The 27,356-nt window shown below is 34.5% G+C and overlaps 1 protein-coding gene across 1 annotated transcript in view; it reads left to right on the forward strand.

The window, feature by feature from the left end:
* The window catches only part of LOC145252983 (glycine receptor subunit alpha-2-like), a 528,147-nt gene that overhangs the window by 314,931 nt on the left and 185,860 nt on the right, over positions 1-27,356 (forward strand). The window contains exon 3 of the mRNA XM_080112897.1: positions 7,881-7,948. Coding sequence (XP_079969023.1) covers positions 7,881-7,948 — 68 coding nt within the window. The remainder of the gene's footprint in view (positions 1-7,880; positions 7,949-27,356) is intronic.

Below are 27,356 nucleotides of genomic sequence, written 5' to 3' on the forward strand. Positions count from 1 at the left end.
ACCGACTTGAAAAAAAGCAATTATATTCTATTAAAAAATTGCTCCTCAAAATCACTGGATTCGGCATTAAATAACCTGAAAAGGGTTGATATTCCGTAAAACAAAAACAACCAACCAACTAAATGAACAATCAAAATATTTTAACAGAACCAGAGTTGTATGAGAAAATAGGGAAGTATAATCAAATGCTAATGCATATAGTGGTGACTCAAAATAATGAGCTAACAATATTCTACATTTTGTCGACTACAACGTGGCTTGTTATTTATTAGTAAGTAGCAGGAACCGTAAACCGACGTTTCCCGGTGAAAACATACCTTACCTGGGTAAAAAATGAACAAATACGGTTGTGGTTGGTGGGTGCAACCAACATCACCATGTCACGAACGGTTTTTGGAATAGGTCCCAAAACTTCCCATGGAAAGAAAGGCTGTCGGAATAGATAATATCTTGAAAATTGCTTGTCAACGCCAAATATAAATAAGCTTGTCTTAATGAGTTTACTTAATTACTTATAAAACTCATTCCCAAGGAAACTAAGGAATTGGATCGTATGTATAAATTTCTCTGCACCCCCCCCCCAAAAAAAAAAGGAAAACGTTGAAGAAGTCGAGAAGTGGAAAACATAGGCCTTCTCTCAAAAATAGGTCCCCGTAAACTTAACTATGCATATATATATATATATATATATATATATATATATATATATATATATATATATATATATATATATACGCATACATACATAGAGATATAGATATAGATATATATTATTGAGTGTGATAGACATGAGCAACTCTTAGTAAAATATATTTAATGGAGTTGTGCTCTGAGTATTTCAGTTATGATAAGCTTTATAGCTCCAATTACCCCTGGGCGTTATTAATAGAAAAGGATGAGGGATTAAAAAATGTTAAATTATCAATCAAGTTCTTATGGGAAAAAACATAATAAAATAATGTTTATATGACTATATATAAACATAGATTTGCTATGTTTCTATCTTAGGAAAATGTGATTGATAATTTCCCTAATTATTAATCCCTCACTCTTTATATATATATATATATATATATATATATATATATATATATATATATATATATATATATATATATATATAAAGGTGTGACGAGGCTGATAGATCGTAAACATAGTCCAACATGTGAAACATAGATAACCAAACAGATAAAACGGTAATAAAAAATAAAACACATGTTTGCTCTGCAATAGTATTGAGCACTTTCTTCAGGTTTTAAATAATTACCAGTTTTACCAAATATATATATATATAGAGAGAGAGAGAGAGAGAAAGAGTGAGAGAGAGAAATAGAGAGAGAGAATGAGAGTGAGAGAGAGAGGGGACAGTACGTCTGGTTTCTTTTGTGTTATAGCAGCTAGCGAAGCTCAAACGCCACACTCTCTCAAATAAAATATAAAAAAAAGACAAATATGGTTTTATATAAGAACAAATGTACTTGGAAAACGATATGAATATGTATTTAGTTTAAAGTAACCGTAAGTTAAAAATAATATCCCTATAAGGAATAATGAGTTTTTTTTCAGAGAGAAATAGAGAGAGAGAGAGAGAGATTGGGGCAAAGAGATAGAGATGTATGGCGTGTTTGTTTTGTATTATAGCAGCTAGCGAAACCTAATTGCCCCACTCTCTAAAATAGAAATTTAAAAAGGCAAAAAAATAAAGTGTAATATGAGAACGAATGAATTTTGGAACCGATCTGTGTATGTATTTAGTTAAAAATAACCGTAAGTTAAAAATAAATAATAAAAATAAAAGCGCGATAAGGAATAATTCATGAGGTATTTTATAGATAGATAGAGCGAGAGAATAAGTGAGCGTGAGAGAGATAGGGAGAAAGATATAGAGTGGATGGGTAATTAAATGCAAAGTAACTGTAGCCATGCCGTAAGATTTTATTGAAGATCTTGTTTAAATATATGCGAGCGGCCAAGAATTAAACAATCTACAATTAATGCTTGTTTAATGTGTGCATATCGTTTAACAATTTGGCATAAAGCCTATCGTGTAGACGTCATGTTGGGCATACTCCGTGACCGTTCGTTTTTGTTGAAGGTTTTGAATGTGGAAGAAGAGAATTACAGCGTGCATCCGAACAGAAGGCGTGGAGATTTCGAAAGTAGAAATACTTATTTTCTGAATCTACAAATCGGAGGGGAAAGTTATTTCTGTGAATTTACAATTCAGTTAAATAGGGGGCGGTGTAATAACATTCTACGGTGTAATTTTACGCGGTGTAGAGTGGAGGAGGTGAGAGCAGTTTATGGATTTGAGAGAACAATATAAACTAATTCATGTAATGATATTGGCGATAGTGATGATTTCTCTACAAGGATGAATTGTAGGATTTTATCATAAGACCTAAATCTGTCTATAATGAAGCTGTAAATTACACAATGTAAAGGATAATGGTATATACACAATACATTTTTTATATGGCATTTGTTGTTACAAAACTACGATAATTTTGTCCAGAGGGAAATATCTGCAATTAAAATATTATATACAGGATTTTATACCGAACTCGTAGGATTAACACGAGCCATTTGCCAAGAAGTAATCACTCTAAATTTATTGATTTGAATTGATTGTTGACTTATACAAAAAAGGCTAACAAATTATACAAAAATAATTATATAATAATTGTAAATCCGTACAAAATGACGTCAACAATTAAGAAAGTCCAAGACTATTAAAAAAGAGAAGGAGAAAATTAGCATTATAGACTTCTTTGTAATGGATTATAGAACGTGCAGGTTTCCAGACACCATTAAAATTGTGGTGTTTATTTAACGAAAGACGGACACATTATTAAGATATTGCAATACCTTTTTATGCAAGTGGACGTAGGCAGATAACGGAGGTTTACTGGAAAATAAGTACTTCACGTCTGATAAATTGTAGCGTTTTCTAATTTATCAAGTATAGAATTTGGATTTCTATATTAAGTAAAGCAGACTTGTAAGATTTTATTTATCTTTTTTTAGCAATCAACATCTAATGTGTGTAAATTAATGAATTATAGATTGAATCATCATATTCAACTTTAAGATAGATTAATGCACGTGATATTTTTTGCACCATAAATTATCCGAAAATATGATTTCAATGAAATTGTATCAACTTAATTATGTATTCAATATCAATAACAGTTGGATATAGTTTCAGATCCGGGGAAAATCGCGTCAATTTCAAACGAGAATATTACATTGAAAAATGAGTCAATTTTATAGTGAATGTGCCCGTGTTAATCTATGAAACAGATACATGAGTGCATTGTTACGGCTGCTTAATAGAAGGTGGTCTCCCTCTACCGTGCTAGAAAGTAACTTACGCTTAATATAACTTTTACCTCTCCAAGGCCACTATCTGTCTCCTTATAGAGTAGTGTTGCGTCGTTTGGATTGGTCTTCCACTACTAGTCTCTCCCTCTTACACAGGATTTAACCTAATAGGTCTCGTACTTTTAACTACGCTTCGACTGCTGTCTCATCGACGAAATGCTGTACCCGTTTTACAAGTACTTTACAAGTGTTTTAATGATAGGTTCTCCGACAAACCACAAGCACTTGTACCGCCTCGGCGTAAATACCCCTGACAAACCCAGCAACTGCTTAATCCCACTCATGCACAGTAGAAATCCATATATGTAAGTAAGCCTTCTACGCTAATAGTTTCTCCTATAGGACGGCTAGAGTTTGGAATTAATTTCCGAGTAACATTTCTTGCTGCTTTTACTAACATGCAGGAGTTCAAGAGTAATGTAAACAGACATCTTGCTATTCAGCTCCCGACATACTACCCCTACAAATCATGTGCCAGATAGTAGTCCCTTCCATCAAAGCAGCATTGTGCATTTTGTAGGGAAAAATTAAATAAAAAAAGAGAGAGATTGAAAAATCGCGATTAGACAGCGACTCTCACAGAAGTGCAAAAGTGCATTTAAATAAAAAACAATTTTTTCAAGTGTAATACGTAAACTTATAGATATAATAATATTTCTTAAAAAATCATATGTGTACCTCTGTTAGAGCGATTGAAAGTCTGTGCTTCTTAAGAAAATAAGGGCATGCATATGAAAACAGAAAAAAAAAATACTTTATATATTGTTATTAAACCAATAAAGGAATTATTACCACAAAGAATAAAGACTATTTGAGAAAATGCCTAACTAGACATTATGTTGAGAGAAGAGTAGGGAAATATGTTTTCAGTATATTTATTTATTCATGTTAGTGCAATGAGAAAACGACGAAATAGACACAAAAAAACCCACCAAAGTCTATATATTCGCTGTAATAAAAGTATAAGATTTTTGGCACCTATCCACATCTACAAGTAAGAGTTATCTTGGCTGGTTAGTCTTGCTATTTGCCCGATGAAAGCACAAAGGTACGGGTTCATGAGCGTTCATTTCTTTAAAGTACTTGGAAAATACCCAATGATGTAATTTTCTGGCGATAGTAGATGTGTTAAAGCTTGGTTTATTTTCTAGAAGGAATGAAAACAATGTAGAGGAACCAGGTTAATGTGAAAAAGGTTAGCATATATTTACATTTATCGATTAGTTTTTTGTAATGATACACGACGGAAATGTTGATTGTCCATGAATTCAGTATCTGTTTTACTTCTTCCTCTTACTCTTTCATTCACGGTGATGAGTAGATAAAGACTGTGCAACATTATAACATTTACAAACAAATTGCCGGCATATGAAGTTATAAAAGTTTTTATCAAAAACAAACAAAGAAGTAAAATATACATGAAGTTATAGAAATTAAAACGCAAAAAAAAACTGTTTTTAAACAAATCACGTTTCATTCAGGCATAAACAGACACAAATGCTTGTCGTAATCCCAACACGTAACTTCCACTTTTGCAAGCTTTAACTGCTGGTACTATAAAAAAAATCGCTACCACTACTCTTCGAAAACAGTATTTACACATCCTTCTGACGATATCTTCTTGGAAAGACGAAAAGTACCACCCTGACAACACCACCTTAAATCCTCCTAACTCTATATCCAATGCAACCACCCACCACAGCTACCATGACATACACTCAAACAAACCCCTTCAACCAACTCCCCCACACCCACGCAACCTTACCCCCTCCCCATAAGAATCCCCCTAAATCTAACAAAATACCACATACCCCAATCACCACCAACTTAAAACACCACATAACCTCATCCCACATAACCACCCAATAATCGGCATCATTTCCCCCCACCCAGCTACCCCCGCCCAACCCCAACGCACCCTACATGCAACCTCCACGACTTAACACGGAAATTGTTTTCATATGACTATGTGGATTTACACCTGCACAGGTAAGTGCACATGGAAATGTACAACCAACCGATGCCTCATTTGCATAGACGCATACCTTAGAGTATGACATCCCAATATAGCCTTCCGCCAAAACTGATCGATAATACCTTATAAAAAAATATACCCCGACTTAGAACAATAACTACAGCACTCAATCCCCAAATAAACAACCCCAAACTCCTCCCCAAAATCATTAAACATGGCTACCTAGAACCACTATCCCGTGTACATGGGCGCTTATTAATGCGTATGTAAGTAGATGTGGATGACACTCGCGCCCATATTTACGGCAGGCCACGCTATATACCCGTATGTATATGCGTGCGTACATATCTGTGCTTGAGGGAGTGTGAGTGCGTATCTTTGCAGATGTATATAACGAGAGCATATACATCGTGGGTATATGTATGTGCGTATGCATGCTTATCTGTGTGGATGCATGCGTGTGGGAGCGTGCATCTGTGGGTTATATTTGTATGCGGAGGAGTACGCCGGCGCGCCCGTGTGCACCCACATCTAACCCCCCCAAAAAACCCACAAATGAAAATGAAAACATTATGTACAGAACTCTGGCAATGAGTTTATGCTCATATCTATGTATAACCATGTCTACATCGAACGAAAGTATTGCGCCTATGTACCCACAAATGAACTTAGATTTAAATCTATCCAGACGAATATGTCTATACCAATAACTGTATGTATAACTGAGTGTGTACGTGTGTATGCACGCGCGTGTACATCCATGTGGGCGTCCGTATGTACACGAGGTACCAGTGTGTGTGTGCACGTGCCTGTGTACACGTGTGTTGATGTGAGAGTATACATGCCCGCTGCCTGCTGTCCACACGGTGTGGGAGAGCGTGCAGCTGTGTATATATGTCGATGTATGTGCTCTCGAGTATTGGTATCTGCATGCGTGCACGCGCTTGACCGTATGCGTGGGCGCTAGTATGCCTGAATCAGTATGCACATAGGAGCCCATATAATCGCCTCCTTAGGAGCAGGGGCGTCGATGTATGTATGTATCTGTGTATGTGCGCATCCATGCCTACGCACGCGCACCCAATCTTAGCAACTGAAATGAAATTTGACGCAAGCGAGAACAATACAGGGGTCTGTGCATGCAGGCGCTCATATGCACATATGTTTGCAGCCAGGGCGGGCATGTATGTGTACCCGTGCCCGTTTCTTTTAAGTATATATGTGTACGTGCGCATGTGTGTACCCGTTGCTGCGACTGCTAGCCGACCCTCTCCAAACAATTAACAACAAAATAAAAACTAAAAATAAAAACACCGAAGCATAGCCCCCCCCCCGCCTCCAAACATAAGAGAACACCCAACAGCTCAAGACATACTTACCAAGAAATCACCTCACCAACGAGACGCTAAAAACCAAAAAACTTTAACACCAAGACTCGAATTTTAAAGTAACCCCCATCCTCCCAAACCCGTATATTCCCCTTCCCTCATGTATCCCTATGCCCTCAGCCACACCAGAAATGAACTTCCCAGACCCTCCCCCACAAGTTCCTTAAACCCCAAAACTAAAACATTATCGACATACCAAACGCCCTCCACCTTCCCTCGTTGTTCCCTTCCTCTATTCTTCTTTCGCCATCCTCGCACCCCCCAAGCTCATTCACCCTTCCACTCTTTCATCCGTAAATAGCGAACATTTCTGTAAAAGTCTGAGGACGCTACAGACGGCCAAAAAAAAAACGGCCGTGTAGCCGAAACAATAATGTGACTTAACAGAAAGATACGGTAACAAATAATAAAACGTATATATATATATATATATATATATATATATATATATATATATATATATATATATATATATATATATGGGGGGTGCGTGTGTGTGTCAGTGTGGTTGTGTGTGTGTGTGTGTGTGTGACCACAAATGCCAAAATGAAACAGATACTATCAAAATGCATATATATTTTTAATTATGGGGCGTACAAAGTAGCGATAGTAATCTGAACATTTTTTTTTATTTTTATTATTTGAAATTTGTTATTTATCAAATATCAATAAATTTCAGACATGTTGTTGCTAATCCGAAGGCGTTTTAATTATCGTCAGATCGGCACTAAACTGAACTGTCCATGATTAACCGACGGTGAATTCATCAGCAAGACGAATTAATCAACAGGTTATCACGTACATTGTGTAGTATTATTTTACAGAATCATCCTTTAAATATAACAACGATGATGTCTAACTACTTCGGTTACGTCTGTGTGTGTTGTTTAATATTAATCGCTGGAAAATAATAACTACACAATTTAAAAAAATCTAAATCCATTTCTGTTTTACAGTATAAATTTCACTCATCAGTAGAACGCCATATTTTATTATATATAGAACCGTGTCCATAAAAGATGAAATACGATTATGGACGGATTTTTTTAACTGCTGAAACTGATAATTAATATTGACTAAAACAATGTATTATTTATTTATCCATATATTTCGTTGTCCTTTATGTCTTTCAGAGAAAGTTACACTTGTCAATGTGCAACTTTATATAAACAGCTTCGACTCCATAAATGAACAAACCATGGTAAGTTGGATTTTTTCAAATATTCCATTGACACATTGCTTCGAATTTATAACTGCGCTCGTGAAGAACTATTTACCATAGTGTAGTTGAAATAGTACCCAATGTCATCATTAAAATAGACAGGTGGTGTGTATTATTAAATGCAGTTATCTATATATTGTTTTGTTTATCGGTTGTTTATTTGGTAAAATTATGATAATTATTTTGTTAACTTCTCAAGCTCATCTTTGAACTGTCATAGTTGTGTGCATCACACATAGATACTTCAATGAATACATTTTCATGTTCATGGACGTAAGTGTTGTAATGTGCTAATATATGCATTATGGTCATGCAGTTACGTTGGGATTTAACTCTGCAATTTATTTACGTAACATCCAAAAATTAGTATAAAAGAATAACTTTTAAAATTTTAATGTAGTTATTAGACGGATGTATGCTATAAGTAAGAACATTTATGATAAATTAATGCTGGAATATATCCTTTAACCAAACCTTCAAATTAAATTATAAGGTCGCACCTACCTAAAAATATAGAGTAATGTTCACACAAGAATTATCGTAAATCCTAACATGAAATAACAGGAAAATTAAACTAATATTTCCCTTAATAAGGCACGTACAGAACAAATACTCATAACAAAGAATGCATAGCAAATCTTTCTCTGACTCCACTTGAAATAAATAAAAAATACTACAAAATGTCACTATTTATTTGTAATACTAAAGTTTCTTTTTATTGGTCTTCACATTCAGATCGACATAGATTTAATTTGTGATGTTAGAGGCTATATTTATATGACTAATCATGAAAACGATATATTTGCCAATACTGCAAACTGACTATATATGCTGAGTCGATAATATTCGTATCCTATAATAATACAAATACTACTACTAATACTACTACTACTACTAATAATAATAATAATAATAATAATAATAATAATAATAAAGCAACAAAGACTAAAGGGTATTTTCTGTGGATCCCTTAAACATTTGAAAAAAACATCATTTTAAGAATGTAACTCCCACAATATATATGTATATATATATATATATATATATATATATATATATATATATATATATATATATATATATATATATGTATATATATACATATTGGTTGTACGAAAGAAATCATGCTTTGTAAATCAAAATCTTACAAGATACAATGAATGAAACACGTGTAAATAATAAATATTTATATACTATAAATTTTATTCTGAGGATGTAATTCAGTATTCCTCTGATTAACTATGTACTCCGCATTTATGAAGCTCAGCACTGTCGTTATATTGTCAACTCCCGTTGACAATACGATCTTTAATACTTCAATATAAACATAGCTTTTACAGTGCTGTATTCTTTTATTTACAAGGCACAGTAGCATAAGGTTAGTTTTAGCTATCGATATTACTATCGACACTGCCTAGTCCGTGCAGTTGGGCAAATAGCAGACTTAGTTATCTAAAACTGATTTTACACTGCTACCAATATAGATAAATAGAGACATATAGGGTTTTACTCGGACATGAAGCGAGGTTAATTAACCTTTCTTAGAACTGTAAACAGATACCTTTAAGTAATCCGAATGTATTGTGATATCAAATTCCGTATAATTATGCATTTTTCCAAATTAGATCTTCGATGAATGAATACGTCCACAAGCTTAACACTTTTTAAACCAATAAAATATGTATGTAATCTTTTTCTATAACAATAGTGACATGTTTTCATTCATTTTAATAATTTGAGAACGCACGCACACTCTCGTTACGTCAGTGCGTCTTTATTGATTCGCTTCAAATTACATATAATGTTTAATGGGATCGCACATTATTATATCATATAGAAAAGAAAAGAGCAGTTCGTAAAGTATATAACATTGACATGATATTTTCATCTCGGAACACAGAAATTAAATGCAATCATCATATGAATTTCATATATTTAATTTTAATAATTTTCCCGATTCGGAAAAAAATAACATATATTAAATTAAACTTAAATTATATTAAAGTCGTTAGCTAAGGAATCGTCATTGAAGTAATATCAAAAGGGATTAATTGAAAATATTGGCATCATATAATGTAACATCGAAAGCAATACATGAAAAGGATACACACACACACACACACACACACACACACACACATATATATATATATATATATATATATATATATATACGGCACAATCACGTTGATGCACCGGTTCTTGCCAGTTCGCCGGAGTTAAGCAACGTTAAGCCTAGCCAGTACCAGATGGGTTAGAATTTTAGAAGGCGAGGCGCTGTATGTGCCACGTTGTAAAATGCCGGGTTTAGAAACTGGCGGGACTATCCTTCTCTCGAGGGTAAATGGGACTCATTTAAGCCTTGGCAAGCACCACATCTACTGATGGTGTCACGATAAAAAATCACTTGGATAGGTCTTGCGAAGCATCAAGTATTCAGCTAACGACAAGAATTGAATTACACTACAAACTCCTGTAGTGAGTTTAATCTCGGCAGCAGCCGAGCTGCATGTATGGTTGAATATATATATATATATATATATATATATATATATATATATATATATATATATATATATATATATATATATATATATATCTATATATATGTCTGTGTGTGTGTGCTTATCTCTATTTTGTTCAACGTAATATACTGGCAGATTAAGTAGCCCAGTCTACACTGAATCAATATGCAACAATACAAAAAACAATTTATAATTAAAATTTTGACATATTTCCAATGAATGTATACAATATTTTTAGAAATTACCACATAAATTTTCTCGAACAATTGAAATATAATCTCATTTTTTCAGACATTAAATAGCTTCATACGCAGACTGACAGCGAACGATAACCACAACATCGCACTACATGTATTTGCAGTTAACTAAGGCTCTAGTTCGCTCACATTTTCCCACATATTCCCGCTTGACATTTCCAAATTTCCATGAAAAAACGTCCGCCAAGCATGACCTGGTATTCTAACAATGTAATCAAACATTTTCAAATAATGCGTACATACGCGAGAGAACATTTCGTTGTAGATTTGGTTTGAAATAAAACATTGAAAACAAATTTGAAAAAATATACCTTGCTCATAAATAGTCAATCCTTTCAAGCGAATTGATTGTAGAGTTATTGATTAGAATGTTATTTTATTATACATTTATTCCATCCCATATTGTTTCGCCAACATAAAAGAGAATATTAACTTTAAATGAGGCATATGTGGTAGTTTTGGGTTTTAATGTTGAGTCATAATTTTGTACACTTACAGACTGAGATGAAAATTTCGGTGCAGATTGAAAAAATCATTTCGCTAAACAATTGGGTTTCTCTTACGAGTAAAGTAAAATATGTATATAGTTTTTCAGCTGTCTTAAATATTTTTATTTGTTATGAAATAATACAATTAAAATATAAATATATGCGTCATTATAAGTTAACATGTAAGTCCAATTAATATTCTTATAGGCAGTAGCAAACATTTTTTCAATTATTTTTACGTTGACTTTTATGTTGCCTTGATTAAGTCAAAATTATAAATGATTGATGTATGTCAGTTTTTTTTTATTTAAAAGTTAATTCTGTCTAAATAACACAATAGTTCTACTAATGTGTTTTTACTTACATTAAATTCACTGGGTTATGAATAAAGTAGATATCATCGTATGTGTAAATTCAAAATATATATTGTTGCAACGAATATTTTCCTTCAAATTTTTTGTTTACGGTATTTCATTTCAAATATATATATACACGGACAGGACAGAAAAAATATACACCCATAGATACAGTTTATTTACATAAATATAGGAATTACAAAAGAAACTGAAAAATAAAAAGTCATACAGTTAATAACTCATACCTTGTTAATATTCCTTTTGCTGTTTTAATGATAGGGTAGTTTTCAATATTGCATTAATCAGTTAACCAATATCATCTTCAGATATGTTTTGCTATGCCTGACATAATAATGCTTAAAATCAAGGCTTAGAGGATAGCATTTCTTTTTGTGAGGTTTCCTGTCTAATATACCCTAAAGGGTTTCTACTAGGTTCATATTCAGAGACTGATTTGTCATAATTTTATAAATCCCATATTGGCTCAACCAGTTTTGTGTTGCCGTAAAAGAGTGACAAAGAGGTCGGTGTTCGGTGAATAGGACCTGTGTTATTACTTGAAAATCTTGGTAGGAGTCTTACAAGTAATATTCAAGTATATTTAGCAGAAAAGATGTTGCCATCTCACTCCATCAGTCAAACACCTGCTTTGGGAGACTCTATACCCATATCCTTCTACTGACAGAGAAAAATGAAAATCCTTACTTATCAAAGAAATTGGTCCAAAAATTCATAGATCTCCGTAGTATTTCATTATCATAACCATTTCTGTGATTGATATTGGCATGGCGAAGAAGATGTTTCCTTTCTCCCAGGTCTACCACAGTCATTCAGTTTCTGGGGATACCTGACAGGTATTCTAGGACAGACCCTACCTTGTGTTACAATGTCAGAGGTTTTGCATTGAGATCCTCTTTAGCAGATTTTCGCAAGACGCAAGGTTCTTGCAGAGGGCCTAGGACTACCTAGATAAGATTTCCTTCTCCCTTATGGATTGGAAAATATTTCTATAAACAGTAGAAAGAAGGTTTGAAGAATTTCCTGCTACTTACGTGACTAAGACCACTTTCATGTTGACTCGCGTCGAAATCCTGATAGGTCTGATGCTCCTTCCGATTGTGGCATGCGTCAATGTTGTTAGATTCAATTTTAATTAGATACTTAACCTATTTCAGCACTATTCGTAACTCTAAATATAAATAATCACGTATTAATCTTAAGAAAAATGTTTATCTTAGTGTCTATTCTCTTTGTGCAATTAAATTTATTTTCGATGGAAAATTATAAGCATTGAGCTTTTTTTCCAATAATATATTGTGCAATTAAGAAGCAGAGTCATCTTTAATGCTTATTCTAAAAATGTGATATTTAATTTTCTAGTCATATACAATGCATTAACATGCTGAGTGTACGCATTGCATACTTTTATCTATTGCATTAGTAAATGCAGTGGAATATTATTTATTATATGGAAAATTCTCAGATTTTATCATACGTAATACGAAAAAATAAGTTCTCCGAAAGAACCTTTTATTTTGAAAAATAAAAAATGAAATGGTAGTTTCCAATCAATAATAAGAAAATTAGCAACTAAATATTAAAAGTAAAGTTTGTCTTTCGTAAACATTACCTCGTGGTTCTATTGAAAAGATTGATCGCGTAAACCGACTACAGACTGAGTAGCATAACTATGCTATTTCTATCAAATAAAATGTTTAGATAATTGCACTAATCAATCATTTAATTAAATCAAGAAAATATTAAATAAAAAAGTAGATAATTAGATAAAATAAATAATCCTATTATATTATTATACATTTATCGGGCAGTTCCAGCATGAAAATGATTGAATGATAACGGTGTTATAAAATTTCAAATATATTTTACTAGAAATAAACACAACATCAAATATATTCCTTTAATGATTTGCCTCATTGCATTTCAATTATGGCTGAAGCAACTCAAGTTTGTTGACGTCCTGGCAGCCAAAATTTCACCCAAAAACTGATCAAAAATCTTGCTGTATGTCTGAATACAATTTATGTAAAAATCCAAAAATGTAGACCCAGAATTTGCTTAATAGTTGCTAGAGACCACAACGGTTAAATATTTTAAGTTTGACCCATTGGCAGAAAACTTCTTGCCAAAAAAGTGAACGATTAAAAAGATTGCCATGTGTTTAAATACACTTTATGTAATGTTTCAAATATTTAGACCAGAAATTTACTGAATAATTTAGTAAAGACCGTAGAGGTATTTTTTTAACTTTGACCCCAATTTTGATCCTTTAACATTTATTGTTTTGGGCTCAAATCAAATTAAAATGTCTGATCCATATTCAAATTATCTACATCAAAAATTTCAAGTGTGCAGACCCAAAATTGAGAAAGGAGTTTGGTACAGTTTTCAAAGGTTGGACTTTAACTCTTCACATGCGAATTTCTGGTCGTAAATCGATTAAAAAGAGTTTCCGAAATCTCAATACCCTTTATTTCAAACCTCGAGCCTGTAGATCGAAAATTGACAAATGGTAAGGAAATTTACACACAGACACAAACACACAGACAGACAATTTAATTTTATAGATATACTAGCAGTTAAGCCCGGCTTTAGTCGGGTTCTGTGTACTGTTAATAACTTGCTCTACGTGTGAATACACTTTTTGTAAGATTTAAAATGTTTCGACTAAAATTTGTGCACAATTTTGACCCCTTAACATTTATTATTTTATTCCTAAATCAAACTACAGATGTTTACCCATGTCCAAGGTATTAAAATCTAAATTTCCAATTGGCGGAGGAATTTTGCATAAAATGCAATGGTCTACTCTTTATAATTTGACGTTTTACAGCCGAATCTTCGCCTCAAAAGTGATTAAAATCCTTGCCGCATGTTTTACTATCCGTTAAGTATAAATTGCAAATGCTTTGACTCAAAATTTGCTGAGTAGTTTGCTAGACACTCCCAAGATCACCATGGGCATGGAATATGTGCCTACATTAAGGATGGCTTCCCGTGTGGCAGGGATATCTCTAGAGAAGATCCTAATTTACCTTGTATGTGTTTCAGGGTTGCACTTGCTAACACCAGTGCATTTATATTTGCCCTCTATTGGCCCCACAACAGCGCAGTTACTATCTTTAAGAGCATATCTGAGAAAATAGACCACATACTGTCTGCATATCCCTCGGCTAACATCCACATCTGTGGTGACTTCAACGTCCATAACGTGGAATGGCTGACCCATTCAAATAAGACAGATGATGAGGGAAAGTTTTGTCATGATTTTGCCATTGCTTATGACCTCACAGATTGTTCGCGAACCCACCCGTGTGCCCGATACACCCGGTTAATATGCAAGCCTCCAAGACCTTTTTCTCTCAACTTCCCCTGAGCTATGTCCATGTTGCGTTCATTCTCCTCTAGGATCCTCCGACTACTCCGTCCTATCAGTTAAGATAAAAACGAAATGTAAAAAGTCCCCAGACATACCCCTCCACCGTACTGTATACCGATACTTTATGGCTGACTGGGATAGCTTCCGTACATTCATACCTGATTTACCTCTGCACTCCAGGTTTAAAAAGGAAGTGTCCTCTATAGTATCAGATCTGACCGAATGGTTAATTGTAGGCATAGACCAATTCATACCATCTAAAAAAATTCCAACAAAATTCTAACAGCCATCCATGGTTCTCCCCAGAATGTGCTGCTGCTATCGCGCACAGACATCACTTTTTCTATAGCTACCAACGTAATAGATGTACTGAGACTAAAGCTGCTTTCAGGACTGCCAGCCACCACTGTAAAAGAGTAATAAAAATGCAAGAGAGCTATATTCCAAGTCTGTTAAATCCAATGTAGCTGATCAGCGGCTTTGTTCCCACCAGTTTTGGCAAATAACAAATAGGATCCTGACCAGAAGTGTGCCTTCTATCCCAACAATTATCAACGGTCAAGAGGCAATCACGTACGCGTCAGACAGGGCCAAACTATTTGCAAAGAACTTTGCAGCTAATTCTACCCTATGCGACGAAGGCCATCAACTCCCCATATTTCCTCCTATAACACAGAACAAGCTAGGTAACATACAAATATCCGTGCATGAGGTCGCCAAGCTAATAAAGAACCTAGAATCCAGTAAAGCAACTGGCCCTGATGGCATCCCAATTATAGTGTTAAAAAAACTTCAATCAGAACTTGCTCCCATACTTACGAAACTATTTAAGCGCTGCTTTAAGGAGAAGTGCTTTCCGACTCCCTGGAAGACCTCATCAGTTTGCCCTGTATGTAAGAATTCAGGTGATAAGTCATCTCCCTCTCAGTACAGACCAATAAGTCTCCTGTGTGTTATGAGTAAGTTGCTGGAGACCATATTTAATAGAGTAATAGTCAACCACCTCAGCAGGAATAACCTTCTTAGGGACACACTATATGGTTTCCGCTCTGCAAGATCTACCGCAGATGTGCTGACGGTTATATCCCACAGGATTAGTGAATCTCTTGACAAAGGCTTCCTTTCTAGAGCAATTGCTCTTGACATATCAAAGGCCTTCGACAAGGTATGGAATAAGGGTCTACTTCACAAGATTTCCAGCTACGGTATAACTGGAAATATTTTCTCAATCATTAAATCATTTCCCTCCGATACGCTCATAAGAGTAGTGGAAGATGGACAAAAATCGGAGGTCTGCAATATGAATGATGGAGTCAATCAGGGGTCAATCCTGGGCCCAACTCTCTTCCTGATCTACATCAATGACCTCCCTAAGCACATACTTAAATCATTCGTTGACATCTATGCTGATGACATGACCATCAACGGCAACACATCAAAGGCTGTAAATGACAAAGTTCTCTCTGATTCTCTCTCCTCTGATCTCGAGCGCGTGGTTCAGTGGGGAAAGATGTGGCTGGTTACCTTTTATGCATCCAAAACCAAACTCTTATCCTTACATCATCAACGCTCTGATCCCCAGCTGGCATCAATTGTGATGGATGGCTCTCGTCTGGGTGAAGTCCCGTGTTTTGACAAGCTTCTGGGTTTGACCTTTACTCCTGATCTGAAATGGAACACGTACATTAAGTCTGTTGCCAAGGTCGCTGGAAAGATGGTGGGATCCTTCTACCGCTCCAGAAGATATCTCACTACTGATGCCATTCTCTATCTATATAAAAGCCAAGTACGTCCAAGGATGGAATAATGTTTCCATATCTGGGCAGGAGCTCCTAAAAACAGCCTATCCTGCCTTGACAGAGTACAAAAAAGACTTCGTGGCTTAGTGGGGGGTGCCCTTTTCTCTACTCTGCAACCTCTCTCCCACAGAAGAGACGTTGCGAGCCTATCCTTGTTTTATCGTTATTTCCATGGCAGGTGCTTGTCTGAACTCTAATCTCTGGTCCCCCCTCGCCAATCTTTCACGAAAAAACACCCGCCCAGCTGAATCCACTGTGAAAAATTTCCCCCACTCTATATATGTGCCTAAATAAAAACGTTGATTCCATGAACAAAGCTTCTTTCCTAGAACTGCACGCCTGTGGAACTCTGTTCCGTCTGCCTGCTTCCCACCGGACTACAACTTGGATGTCTTCAAGTCCAATGTTAACAAATTCCTAATGAACCGCCCCCTTAAGTAAACACTTCATCAGGGATAAGGGTTATTGCAAGTACATTACGTTAGTGTGGTGATTTGATTAAGTGTTTACTTAAGGGGCGGTTCATTGGGAATTTGTTAACATTGGACTTTAAGACATCCAAGTTGTAGGGAAGCAGGCAGACGGAACAGAGTTCCACAGGCGTGCAGTTTTTAGAAAGAAGCTTTGTTCATGGAATCCACGTTTTGATTTAGGCACAGATATAGAGTGGGGGGAAATTTTTCACAGTGGATTCAGCTAGACGGATGTTTTTTCGTGAAAGATTGGCGAGGGGGGACCAGAGATTGGAGTTCAGACGAGCACCTGCCATGGAAATAACGATAAAACAAGGATAGGCTCGCAACGTCTCTTCTGTGGGAGAGAGGTTGCAGGGTAGAGAAAGGGGATCCCCCACTAAGCCAAGAAGTCTATTTTGTACTCTGTCAAGGCAGGATAGGCTGTTTTTATGAGCTCCTGCCCAGATATGGAAGCAGTACTCAATCCTTGGACGTACTTGGCTTTTATATAGATAGAGAATGGCATCAGTAGTGAGATATCTTCTGGAGCGGTAGAAGGATCCCACCATCTTTCCAGCGACCTTGGCAACATACTTGATGTACGTGTTCCATTTCAAATCAGGAGTAAAGGTCAAACCTAGATTCTTGTCAAAACACGGGGCCTCACCCAGACGAGAGCCATCCATCACAATTGATGCCAGCTGGGGATCAGAGCGTTGATGATGTAAGGATAGGAGTTTGGTTTTGGATGTATTAAAGGTAACCAACCACATCTTTCCCCACTGAACCACGCGCTCGAGATCAGAGGAGAGAGAATGAGAGAGAACTTTGTCATTTACAACCTTTGATGTGTTGCCGCCGATATACGTGTAATCAGCATAGATGTCATCGAATGATTTAAGTATGTGCTTAGGGAGGTCATTGATGTAGATCAGGAAGAGAGTTGGGCTCAGGATTGACCCCTGACGGACTCCAGCATTTATATTGCAGGCCTCCGATTTTTGTCCATCTACCACTACTCTTATGAGCCTATCGAAAAGAATGATTTAATGATTGAGAAAACATTTCCAGTTATACCGTAGCTGGAAATCTTGTGAAGTAGACCCTTATTCCATACCTTGTCGAAGGCCTTTGATATGTCAAGAGCAATTGCCCTAGAAAGGAAGCCTTTGTCAAGAGATTCACTGTCCTGTGGGATTTAACCGTCAGCACATCTGCGGTAGATCTTGCAGAGCAGAAACCATATTGTGTGTCACTAAGAAGGTTATTCCTGCTGAGGTGGTTGACTATTTCTCTATTTAATATGGATCCCAGCAACTTACTCATAACACACAGGAGACTTATTGGTCTGTACTGAGAGGGAGATGACTTATCACCTGAATTCTTACATACAGGGCAAACTGATGAGGTCTTCCAGGGAGTCGGAAAGCACTTCTCCTTAAGGCAGCGCTTAAATATTTTCCTAAGTATGGGAGCAAGTTCTGGTTGAAGCATTTTTAACACCATAATTGGGATACCATCAGGGCCAGTTGCTTTACTAGATTCTAGGTTATTTATTAGCTTGGCGACCTCCTGCACGGATATTTATATGTTACCTAGCTTGTTCTGTGTTATAGGAGGAAATATGGGGAGTTGATGGCCTTCGTCGCATAGGGTAGAATTAGCTGCAAAGTTCTTTGCAAATAGTTTGGCCTTGTCTGACGCTTACGAGATGATCTCTGGTCCATTGATAATTGTTGGAATAGAACGCACACTTCTGTTCAGGATCATTTTTGTATTTGCCAAAACTGGTGGGATCCAAGCCGCTGATCAGCTACTTATTTGCTAGGGAAATGTACACAGACACGCACACACACACAAACACACACACACACACACATACAGATATGTTCGCTTTTGTAGATATATAGATAAAAATCTATAGAACATTTACACTATAATAATATGTACAAAACTTATAAGAATTAAAATATCATATTTAAGCGTACTTTAGGACCGCAATGTGCCGGCCGTTTGTGCTAGCTTAGATAAATGCTTTTGCAGTTTGTACAAAAGAGCTACAATTATATCAGTGATTTTCTATTCACAGTGAACATCTACAGAATACTAACATCAATATATTACACATGAATGAGCCTTTTGTTAAATTTCCACAAGTCCCGCTATATAATTGAAATATGATATGGGCTGTCTTTAGTGTGTTTTTTTTAAAATGTTCATTCTTTCTTACTATTCAATTATTATTTTTTTAATATATATATATATATATATATATATATATATAGAGAGAGAGAGAGAGAGAGAGAGAGAGAATGAGAGAGAGAGAGGCTAATGATAGAAAAGTCATATAGATTGTCAGTCATGGGTTTGATTTACGATAGACAAAAGTACGAACGTGTCCCAAAACCAAATATATAAAAATTAAATGGCATCAAAGACAATATAAATTGCTCTTTTATTTAACAGGTTTTGGTGTTTTTACTTATTTTATATTGTTTGTATTTTTGAAAAACAAGTAGTGTCGAGTGCTAAGTGAAAGAAGAAAAAATGGCCGCGAAATAACTCTTCCATGTTAAAAGTAATGATAATGGTTTATAAATAGAAATAATGGTAAAATTCTGCTTTGTTATTGTTACCGTAATATTTATTGGGTTGGCTTCATACCAGTATTTTGTTTCATGTTCTATTTTTGAGCCATTATGGGGACTTAAAATATGGAAGAGTTAAAACAAGGTTTTCTTCCTAGTTCTCACGCATCGCTCAACATAACGTGTTTATTGAAGCAAAGAAGTATGTAAAAACGATAAAACAAAAAGTAGAAAGGTAACTTAAAGTTCTTTTGATAATTTTTATTTATTATATATTTCAATTATTTCGTAGGTTTGCCTATTGTAAAGCAAACCGTAATTCATCAACAAATATGAAAATAGAAGATTTTATTTGGGAAAACAACCCCGGCTACTTGCCGTGCCCAGGATTCGAACCCGGATTAACACGGCCACAGGTGAGGTCCTAACCACTAGACGATCATGGATACTGTCGACGTGGATATTCAGCGCCCTAAAACATTTTATTAAACCCTCACCATTCTTATACCAGGATGACACGTGTAATATTTACTCACAGTTGAAATAATAGAACAGACCATGTATCTTTTATGCTATATTAGCCGGCAGTCCGGCATCGCCTAGTCGTAAAATATGATTCAATATCATACATATTATATCGAATGACCTATAGATTAAGTTTCATGTCTGCGGACCAAAAATCGACAGAGGAGTTTGGTAGGCATTTAAAAAACAAATATATACACGCGTACATAAATATATATCGAAAGAGACTTGCGTTTACTATAACCTTTACTTATCTGCAAAATGGAGGGAAGTCACAGTGAAAGCAGCATTTTATGACTATATCCAACTCAAGGAGATGATGGCATAAATACTCGTCAATGCTTAACGCATATTAAATGTTTATTAAATTCACGATGATGCCACGCATGATGTTGGAAACCTCCAAGTAATCTGCGAGAATTTCTCTACCTGCGTCCAGGAAAATCGGAAAAATCGTTTAGTTTTCAAAAAAATCGAATAATTCTCTGTTCATGAATAATATTCTTATTTAGCATTTGTGTTCAAATGAATTTTAAGACATTTACGGATCGGGGGCTTGTTTTATTTTCGACAACCAACAGTACACTTAAAAATTTTAAGACAACTAACCAGTATACTTGAAATTTACCGCGAATTGTTTCATCACAGTAACACACACACACACACACACACACACACACACACACATACAAACTAGTATCTTGACATATTTTATTATGTTTTCTTTCTTTACAATCAAGGTGTTCTGATAACCTTTTCATTTTTAATAGTCTTCAATTTATTTCACTTAAAGGTGGTGTGTATATTTTCTAGCTGATTCTAAATATATAATTTTTCTCACGCGAGATGTTAAGTTTAATGCATATCCTTTTCAATCAGTATTTTCATTGGATTAAGCGTCTGTGCTTATAATTCTATATATTAATTGGTTTAGTGTGTGTTATTTATTTTGTGTGGCACCTTTACATCCGGGTGGCTTTCGTTTAATTGTTATGAGCTTCCGTTTTTTAGCATCATTTTTTACCAAGAATTCTTCCCGAGTTTTGGTTTCGATTATTGCTGATGGCACTTATATTATTTATGTTTTTAAATAATTTTATCAAGAATATATTTGTTTTTTAAATGCCTACCAAACTCCTTCATAAGTTGGTTTTTGTTTCGATTATAGCTAATGCACCCAAGACATATTAATATATATTCTTTTATTTTTGAAGTCGCAACTTTATAATATATAAAATCGATAGAACGTTTTTTTAATAATATATACGAAATCTACAAGAATTAAAATATCATATTTAATCATAGTTCATGACTGGGCTTCGCCGGGCGTCCCTGCCAGCTTAGATAAGCACTTTTGCTGTTTTAACAAAAGAGGTAAAATAATATCAGATCGTCTACATTTACGCTGGATATCTAAAAAATACCAACATCAATATATTACATATGAATAAGTGGTTTGTGGAAATTCCATAGGTCCGCTAGTAATTAATAATTTTTTTTAGAATTATATTTTAACTCTACCGGGAGGTGGAAATTCCGGGAGTGCAACTCAAATGATTTTCGAGGCCCTGCAATAAAATAGAGAAGCAGTCACGCACGATTTTAAACAAGTTCGATTATAAATGTTCCTAAAACTCGACGACTCAAAAATGGCATAGTATCCCCGTCTGTACCGCTATACCGGTGTATGTGTCCAAATTCGGAATAAGTATCACCTAGACGGGTTGATGTGTCGCTATTCGCCTTGAAATTGCATATAGAGAGAAAGTAAAACAAAGCAAAAGAAACGCTCATTTTAAGTAGCTGACACGGCCGTTATTTTTCTAACGTATATATTTTAGAAAATGTAAGTAGTTAATGATCAGGTCGGTAACATAAATAATAGAAAACAAAGATAATAAAAAAGAAAAGAAAATGACTAGTTTTTGATTCAACAACGGGGGTCACTAATTTCACTCCTTGTTTTTTCTCCTCTCAGACAGAGAGAAGATTTGTTCGCTCATATTCGTAATTAATAAATCGGGTTACTTATTTTTATCGCTTTTCTGAGATGCGTCGATCCGGTTGATAGGAACAATCCGCCGGATCGACAAATTTCAGATTTTTAATAGGCTTTTTAGAATGTAGCGAAAAAATATATTACTTTTTCGATTTATTACAACAGTTTTCGTTCTAACTTTCTAAGTGGGTGGTTTCCAGAAAGTACTCATGAATTCCCGCATATCTTGAAGATGCTTTCATGTGTTCCACTTTGTCGGAACTGATCTGCAAAAAGAAATAATTAAAATATAATCAGCCAACATGAGGAGGTTGGTCGTTGGGCAAACAAAACAACAACATCAACAACTGTACTACGAGAGGAGGGAAGCATGTTTCCACCGAGCAGCGCCGATTAACTGGTCTGCAGTGATTATATAAATAACAGCCTTCTTTATAGGTTTCAGTAACAAATATTCAGCCAATACAAAGAAAAGGCGAGATAAAAATTTACAAAATCAGAAACCAATAGAAATTTCACACCCAGAAAATTATGTCTGTTCCAGCAAAAAACATATTAGATAGTAGTAAAAAAAAAATTATGTTTCGGGAGGGGGGGGGGGCAATTTCAGAACTTCTGGTAAAATTCCTGGAGAAAAGAAGTGTTAATTAATTTGATTTAGTAGATTCATTGTTCATAGATAAAATCGATGTGTTTATCTTCACGCTATATTATCAACTCATCTCGAATAATTGTTTTTTTTAAGTACAACATTTAAAAGCAACTCTACTAGATACATGTGTTATTAATCATTGTTTAACTAATTGAAATTTCTGGTGAGGACTTTTTTTTCACTGCCTCCATATCTGTTGAATATACTACCACATCGCTGCTTTCCTCCTATGGAAGAGATTTTCGTTTGCATGTCTGATAAAATATTCCTGTTAAATCGTTCTTTTTTTATTAGATTTACAGTTACATTGCCACTTTGATGTAGGGAGGGCTACTGTCAGGGAAATAAGCTACAGGGGTACTCTGTGTAGAGTTGGGCAGGAATACGAACATTTATTTATACGCCTTAGGAATTTAAAATTATTGCGAGAAGGAAATCATCTTCTAATCAATACTTATGGAATTGTGTTGAATAATTTTTTCAGAAGATTATTGTCATTTTTTTGGATTTATAAAAGTGACAAAGTAGTAAAATTGTATTCGCTGAGAAACATGTGGAAATCTATATTACAGAAATATTACATATTACAGAAATATTTTCATATTTTGTAATCAAAACAAAATGGCTTCAAAACTGACCATATATCTTTTATTTATACTGCATTTTATGTTTATTTTTTTTGTTTATTAAACATTATTCATAATATATGCATATGTGCAACATAAATAATTTTATGTGTGTAATATTGTGAAGTGTGTAAGGCATCTGAGAAAACTTCAGATGAAAGAAGACATTCATGCTATGCTCATACAAGTATTGATTAGAGGTTGATTTCCTTCTTGCAATAATTTTCAATTCCTGAGGAGTATAAATAAATTTACGTATTCGTAAGAAGAAATTCTGGAATATATGCTACAAGAAAATATAACGGCGTCGAGTATATGCGCATGTGAACTGTGGCTACAACAAAGCCGATAAAACAGACAATGAAGGATGTTATTTATCAGCATTCTTTCTTATAGATAAATGTTTGTATTATCTGCCATACACGATTTGAGAGAAATGATTAATAAATTTATGCTAGATACAGACAATCAACTTATTAATCAGAGTAAAATGTTTATTTCCCAATGACATACTCCATGAATCAATGAGGATAGTACAGTTGAATCATTTGGTCTCTTCCGTAAGAACGCCAACACATTCTTCGTTTACTGATCTACGCAGATACTTCGCTACACACTTAAGTTTCAGACAAAAATGTATATAAAATTCTGAGTAAAAATATTTTATTACGATTTTTTGAAATGATATTTTATATTCATTTTATTGTAAGTAAAATAATTCCAGTATTAATCCATAATCTGCGGTTATATGTCACATTTGTGTTATTTCATGGCATATATATTGTAATATATCTGTTAAGAGGGCATGTTTTAATATGGCAATACGTTTGTATGCTTGTGTATATTTGAGAATTTTTATATAAGTGCATTTTATGATTACACACTAGGTACATTTCCTGAAAAAAACGATTTATTTATTCTTAAAATTCCTGCGATTATGTTAGTGTAAACTGGAAATTTACTGATACAGTACAATACTGCAGAGGATATTTTAATGTTGATTGGTGATTGGTCTGGTTTCTTAAAGATTAAAGATTAAACTTAAAATCGAATTTTCATTCGAAATATGGTTTGCTATTATGCAAATATATAGCGTAATTGTTGAGGTAAATACGGGAATGGAAAATTCGATTTATTTTACACTTATATGTATTTCTCTAATTTGGTTGAAACACAGGGAGTTTGTAAATATTTCAATTATTTTTCATTAATATAACGTTTTATAATGACGTCCTTATTAATGTTCATAATTGATTCCTATTATAGGAGAAAAATCAATAGCAATGAAAATAATATGGTGACGGAAATAAAAACATTAGAGAATCTTCATATATATATATATATATATATATATATATATATATATATATATATGTGTGTGTGTGTGTGTGTGTGTGTGTGTGTGTGTAAAGCGAAAATGTATGTATGTTTGTATGTGCGTTCGCTTTTTCCGTATGTCTACAAAAGGCTTTTTTTTCAGAGAAGCGCTCAGTCGCTTTACAACTTTTTAAAACTTTTTATATCACATATAAATCGTAATATCTCAGAGTTAACAACAAAGCTCCCCTGTCTATTTAATTTGCTCGATTTCGGGAAGATAAATATTCAACGTTTGTCGCTCGCCGCATGTGGGTTAGTCTTTTTCATATAACAGCTTGGGAAAAATAAAAAAGCTTTCCCGCAGTAAATGAAATACTATCCCGCAGTCAAACTTGATCTCATTAACTCATTAAAACGGGCACCTGCTAAATCCAAGTAATTAAATAAATTCAAACGTGTTTCCTTTAGCATCCGGCGGTGGGGCAATCGTTAACGTCGAACTTTTTTTTACACTTTAATTTACAAATTTGCCTCAACGGTTCGGGTTCGATCCTTATACTTACCTACGAAAACATTTTTTAAACCCACCACCCACCCCCGGAGTTTCCACACACCGCCAAACATCCGAGCAACGCCGGGTAACCCTCGCTTGTATATATATATATATATATATATATATATATATATATATATATATATATATATAAAGTAGCAAAAGCTCGGGAAAATTAACAATTTCATGGAATAAAGCGAGTATACAGAGATTAAAATGGCGAAGAAGGAAAAACACATTTTTCTTTCCACCTGGGCAAAGAATGTTTTCGAATTAGGATAGAGACAGATTTTCTAGTATTCGCTCTATGAAGTACTCCCAACAACTCTATTGTATACTGATTCTCAACCAAATGCTGGTCAATAGATGAGTCTCAAGTATAAGGAGATTGGAATCTCCCAGAGTTTAATCTACTCTGTCTTATCTTTTATGGAACTAGTCTGCAAATGCAAAGAAGTCGACACCACATAACCAGCATCACACGGCTATTTAACTTGATAATAATATTACTATGTTGGATGTAAGCAAACCTTTGGCAAAAGCACGAAATGCGGGTTTAGTAGTATATACAAAACGCAAGCAGGGTAGCAGTGTAGAAACAATTAATGATACTTCTAGCAATCCGTTTAGTCAATTTTGCACAATTATCCCCTATACATAATGATTTTAAATAAACAAGGCATTTTAAAGACACAAATATTTTAGGGGATTAAAAATTTGTAAACTTTTTATTAATAGATTCATTAATAAGGTATTCTGCATAACCGTTATTAATGAAGATGTCGCTGATTTTATCCACTTCGGTGTCTAGTTTACTAGGTGAGCAGATTATGAAAACTCTATTTATAAATTAAGCCGATTTTTCGCGTTTTAGGTACAAAAACGACCAATTCACAAATAGGTCAGTATAAATCGGCTCCTTGTAAATAGTAGAGTAAAAGCCACCTCAAGAATATCAAAGAAGAGAAAAGTGTTATTTTTTCTTACTTATCATAGTAAACTGTAGAACATAATCTTAAATATGCGTATGCTTCATTTTGCGATGCAAACATAGCAAAATATCGGCAACATATCAAACATATGTAGTGGGTTTAGTTCTAGAACTAACAAAGGGATTCATTATCCACGAGCGTATCAAATTAAGCTTGGACCAATGGGCCACACATTGAGACTATATTGACATTTATTTACATATCAGCGAAGCTACACTCTGGTTTAGTGGACATTAATATAAGTTCTATAAATATCTTCTTCGGAAAAAGAGGAGAGGTCAGACGACCAACCATATAATGCGTCGGTGCAAATACGCATTGTATCATCCAATGTATAATTCGAGACAACAAAAAAGGCGTGTCTCTTTATTTAGGAGCATAAAAATTCAACTATTTGATTAACTTTCATTTCGCTATGTGTTAAGACAGTATTTGAAAAATTAAATATAGGTTAGCGTCGATTATGTAGTTCACAACTATATCTTCTTGGGACAAGGAGATCAAGTGGTTCAAAGGAAAATAGTGCAAAAGTTACTACACAGATTGTTAGAAGTATTATTCAGTGCTTCTACTCTGTTTCATTGCGTTTGCTTTTTACCACTAAACCTTCATTTTCGTATTTCTTCTTTTTTTTTTTTGGCCTTACATTCAGAATAGTTATATTTAGTGTTGGGACGATTAATCGGAACCATTTCAGATATTGAAATCGGTATCGGAATCGGAAAAATTATAGTCTAATTTCCGATTCCAAACCAATTCTTTAAAGTTTATTAATAAAAAATGAAACAAGCCCATTTTTCTTAGATGTTTCTTTACAGCATAAGACTGAAAATGGCCACAGAATGAGTTATAAAT

Source organism: Euprymna scolopes, chromosome 3 (assembly GCF_053919585.1).
Source record: "Euprymna scolopes isolate OS-2025 chromosome 3, ASM5391958v1, whole genome shotgun sequence".
NCBI classification, from domain to species: Eukaryota; Metazoa; Mollusca; class Cephalopoda; order Sepiida; family Sepiolidae; genus Euprymna; species Euprymna scolopes.